This window comes from Dreissena polymorpha, chromosome 8 (genome assembly GCF_020536995.1).
Source record: "Dreissena polymorpha isolate Duluth1 chromosome 8, UMN_Dpol_1.0, whole genome shotgun sequence".
In the NCBI taxonomy this organism is placed as follows: domain Eukaryota; kingdom Metazoa; phylum Mollusca; class Bivalvia; order Myida; family Dreissenidae; genus Dreissena; species Dreissena polymorpha.
In genome coordinates, this window is record NC_068362.1 from 30286368 (window position 1) to 30290965 (window position 4598).

Here is a 4598-nt window from a genome sequence, read left to right on the forward strand (position 1 = left end):
AAGCTGAAGGTCATCCTTCAAGGTCACAATGTCAAATTTAAAGCGGTCTGTCTGGTCTGTCCGAAAACTTTAACATTGGCCATAACTTTTTTCAATATTGGCGTGCCATGCGTATCTCATAGAGCTGCACATATAATATGTCATATTGATTGGTGAAAGGTCAAGGTCATCCTTCAAGGTCAAGGTCAAATGTCAAATTTTGCAATATTGAAGATAGCAACTCCATATTCGGGCATGCTTGTGTATGTCATGGAGCTGTACATTTTGAGTGGTAAAAGGTCAAGGTCATCCTTCAAGGTCAGAGGTAAAATATATGGCTTCAAACCTGCGCAGCAGGGGGCATTGTGTTTTCACAAACACAGCTCTTGTTTAATATATTTTATGCACATTTCTTCAAAAAATTATATCAATACACGATTTTCTTCGTTAATTCAATCATTCCTGACAGACTTGTGTACATATTTCGCTTACATTTTGACGCGCGTAGAAGAGGACCGCATTACCGCTTCCGAAATGTGTATTCATACTATTGCCTTCGAGGAACTTATCTGATGTTTGACGGAAAGGGCCGAAATGTGCGAGTGTGGGTCAAGTTCCCCACAGGTACTACTTTCCCGTTCCCCCCAATTTTTTTTCGTACCCAATTTTTTGTCGTACCCAATTTTTTTTCATCCCCAATTTTTGTTCGTACCTAATTTTTTTTCGTCTGAATTTTTTGTTCCCAAATATTTTTTCGTACCCAAATTTGTTTCATACCAAATTTTTTTCGCAAAATTTTTTTACCAAAATTTTTTTCGTACCAACATACACAATTGTGGTGATTGTGGTGATGTAGATAAACTTAACTTGATGCTTTATCTCCATCCTCTCAAAAGCATCGTCACACCAGTACTGTCAGTACTTTGATTGATTTTCTCCCCATAACACTTAGCAAATAATTTACGCACTTTAATCCATGTTTTACTATGTATTTAGATGGATTTTAGCTAATATTGTAAAGATTTTCACAAGAGCTCACACAATTCGAACTTTCCTGCATAATCACGTGACATTGACCGTCATAACAGTAACGTTGGTCGAATTTGTGTTCTAAACAATATTCAATATAGACTTTCTGATTAATATGGCTTCTTTTACAAAAACAGACAACAGTATAACGTCTTGTTAATTATATTTTCTCATAAGGCTATGAAATTTATAAACTAATCTTACACTATAACCACACCATTTGCATAAACAACGAAGACAGCATTTATATGAACAAAACTTTACAATATAAACAAAACAATAATATATCATCATACTTTTCATCAATAACAATACAATAAAAGCATACATATATATGGACAATTAAGTAAGTGATTATATGGCTAATAAAATTTATTTAATAGATATAAATTTAACTTTCAAAGTTAATATCGCCGAATGATATCAAAAAACATTTTAAAAAATGACATTCATTCAAATATACAAAGCAAATTAATTTGCGGTAAGTACAACTTATATTTTCTACCACACACTAGGTATGTTGCACTTGGTTATGATACTGTTTGCAGCTACTTTTGAATGATCTCATTGATGTTGCAGAACGACTGTATTTAGTAAACAATTCCAGACAAGTCTGCTGTTATGAAAGACAGTTCATGTATTCAGTTGAATATCTTTTAATTGCAATAGCATCTGGGTCCAATATAACAAGGTATTAAAGTCTTTGAAGAAAGACTTTATATCTTTCATATATTAAAGACACGTGTTATGCGGTTTTATTAGTTATTATGCAACTATGGTATAAGACACGACTTTGATAGTTAACCATTACATATGACTAAATACCTGAGCAGTTTATGCTAGTCTAGTTTTTTTGCAATATTAATTTGCCTGTTGTAAAGTTGGTTTAAAAAGTATGCTCTCGCATTCTTATCTAACCTTGCCTACAGTGTACACAAACAATGTACACATAAAATTACGTAATTCATCAACTTCTGATGGAAACACAATTGGAACGGTTCATGCTCGGTTAATTAGATTACCACTAGGGCGGATGATGGTTTAAAAGCTTTTGATATACATGTACATGATTGTATATCTATAAATATGTTGTTTATTAAATTTCCTGGTCGTCATTTTCTGAAAAATAAGAATATGCTCATTAGTTGTGTGTGAGTTTAGTGTAAACATATGCTTTTTATTTTAATGTAGGTGTAATTTACGTGACGTTAACAGAACGGATTTGAATATGAGCATATATGATTATATATTAATTTCTTTCTATTGTAACGTAATTACGCATTGTTCGTGGAGAACACACGGTAAGAAACAAAGTTCATTTCTGATTTTTTTTCCGTTTTATTTCTGCTTATTAACACTACACAACGTTTTCATAATGTTTGTCAAATACAAGATAAATGCGAAGCCCTCAACGGGCCCCGCCCGCGAAAGCAAGCAATAATATGCCTTCAAATCTAAATTTCCTTGCTACAAAAAACATCTCGTTTTATACTAAAATACACATTAACATTAATTAACACAATTCCTTACATTATATTTGATTGGTCAAAGCGTTATATTGATTACTCGTTGATTTCTAATTGGTTTTGCAAAGAATTCCCTTAATGCTTGTTACTTGCCGATTGGCTGACCGCTAGAGTACTGTTCCAATATGACACCCCCGGGAACGGAGTAACCAAATTATTTATGTATTTCCCATTTATCGAATAATCCGTTCATACATCTAATTTGACTACATAGTTCAATGGATGTGAAATATAATTTAATAAGACTAAGATTCCCGTTGCAATACTGTGTATGTCTTAATAATAAGATATTACTGTAGTCGTGTTCACCGGCATATTTCAATGGATGTATAAACAATTTAATAGATTAGAAGTTCTGTGTCAATATTTTTTACCAAACTATCAACTTAGCTGCCTTCGCTAAATACAAGTCGCCCAGTAACAGATTCATTGGTTTACAATATGTTATCTTTGCCTTTTCAAATTGTTAATTTAGCCTACTTTAAAATTGAATGTACAGGTATGACTGGTCTCTACTTGCGAGAGATCTTTTATAATTTAACAAATAATAATAATTTTCAAATACTATAATCATGGTCAATATATCATCAAGATTTATTATTGATATTCCAAACTTAATTTATGTTGTTATTATTTCTAACATTCAAATATTTTCTTTATAGAACCCTTATTATTATGATATAAGATGTATCATATATTATATGCTGTTACGTTACACTATGGTGAAATTGACAAAGTTATTTTTGCATTAAAATTCGCTTTGCATTTATCTTCTTATATTAAAGTTTAATGCAAAGAATCCTTATAAATATACTTATTAAAGATTGTGATAATATGAAAGAAGATCATCTACTATAACATTGAAAGGTAAAGCAAAAGCGCATGATAAAACACATATACATACGCATTTGTAGCTGTGCCAAACTTGGAATTTCTCGTTCAAGTGACATCCATTCTGAAATGTTTACAAATAATACTGACATTTGAATACAATAAATACTATTCACATTATGTCAAAGTTAAAACCAGTTTATTCTTTTTCCGGTGAAAAATTAAACCATTGAGAATTTAACCTTCAATTTCACCGAATTAATAATCATGTTCTTCCCTTTGTATTTGACTTGCAATACGTCATTTACTATGTTAAAAAGCAAATACATGTGCGTGTAAGTTTATGGGTACGTTATACCCTCAGAAATGTGTCATCTGATATAATTTTGAGTAATGTTTGACACAGTTTGTTGTACATTTATGCTGACAGTCTCGGGTTTCGAAATGTTATCATTAAGTGTGATCCAAATCAAAAGTGTATATGTATTATCAAAACGCATCAACAGCTGCCGCCTATCGTTATTTCTAATCAAAAATTGCAATTTCAAAACATAAATAAAAACATAAACTTATATTTTAAGTATATTTATGACAAGTGTTAAATATATATATATATATATATATATATATATATATATATATATATATATATATATATATCTATATATATATATATATATATCCATGCATGTTACTAACTTATTTTGCGATAGATTGGCCTCATTATAATTACTGCACACAACGTCAGTATGAGGGAAACGACCGCAACCACCGCTGTACAAGACACTGCGATAATTAATCCTGTTGAGTTACGATTCCCGTGCGCATCGTTTGACCATCCATTGGGGTTTGTATCATTATTCAAATCTAAAATAAATACAAACAGTTTACATTTCTTCAATTGTCAAAAACATTGAACATTCGTTGAAATAAAGCAGCGTTTTTAAATAATTTGTTTGCATATTTTGGAAGTGTAATATAACAATAAAACCATTAAAGCTCGCTTTTTCGACCCGTAACTGGCATTCGAATCTGGAAATATTTAAGTACATTTAATTTCACCAAAATATCATTCGTACACATGATAAACGTTTTGGTCAAGCGTATAAAATGTTTGAGGAATTTATTATACACAACCGCCGTGTTTGTACGGTAATTCTTAATTAGCAACTTCATTAAAGAATAAAAGGGCCGTAAGTTAATATACTGCATAAATATACATGTTTATTTAAC

The 4598-nt window shown here is 31.0% G+C and overlaps 1 protein-coding gene across 5 annotated transcripts in view; it reads right to left on the reverse strand.

The window, feature by feature from the left end:
* Positions 1-1152: 1152 nt before the first annotated feature.
* The window catches only part of LOC127841804 (uncharacterized), a 93723-nt gene continuing 90277 nt past the window's right edge, over positions 1153-4598 (reverse strand). For all 5 annotated transcript variants that reach the window (XR_008031336.1, XR_008031337.1, XR_008031335.1 and 2 more), the window contains 3 exons: positions 4065-4232; positions 3439-3489; positions 1153-2127 (listed from right to left, as the gene is read on the reverse strand). Coding sequence is in view for 1 of the 5 variants with exons in the window: in XM_052370888.1 (XP_052226848.1) it covers positions 2105-2127; positions 3439-3489; positions 4065-4232 (242 nt within the window). In the remaining 4 variants the exon portion in view is untranslated. The remainder of the gene's footprint in view (positions 2128-3438; positions 3490-4064; positions 4233-4598) is intronic.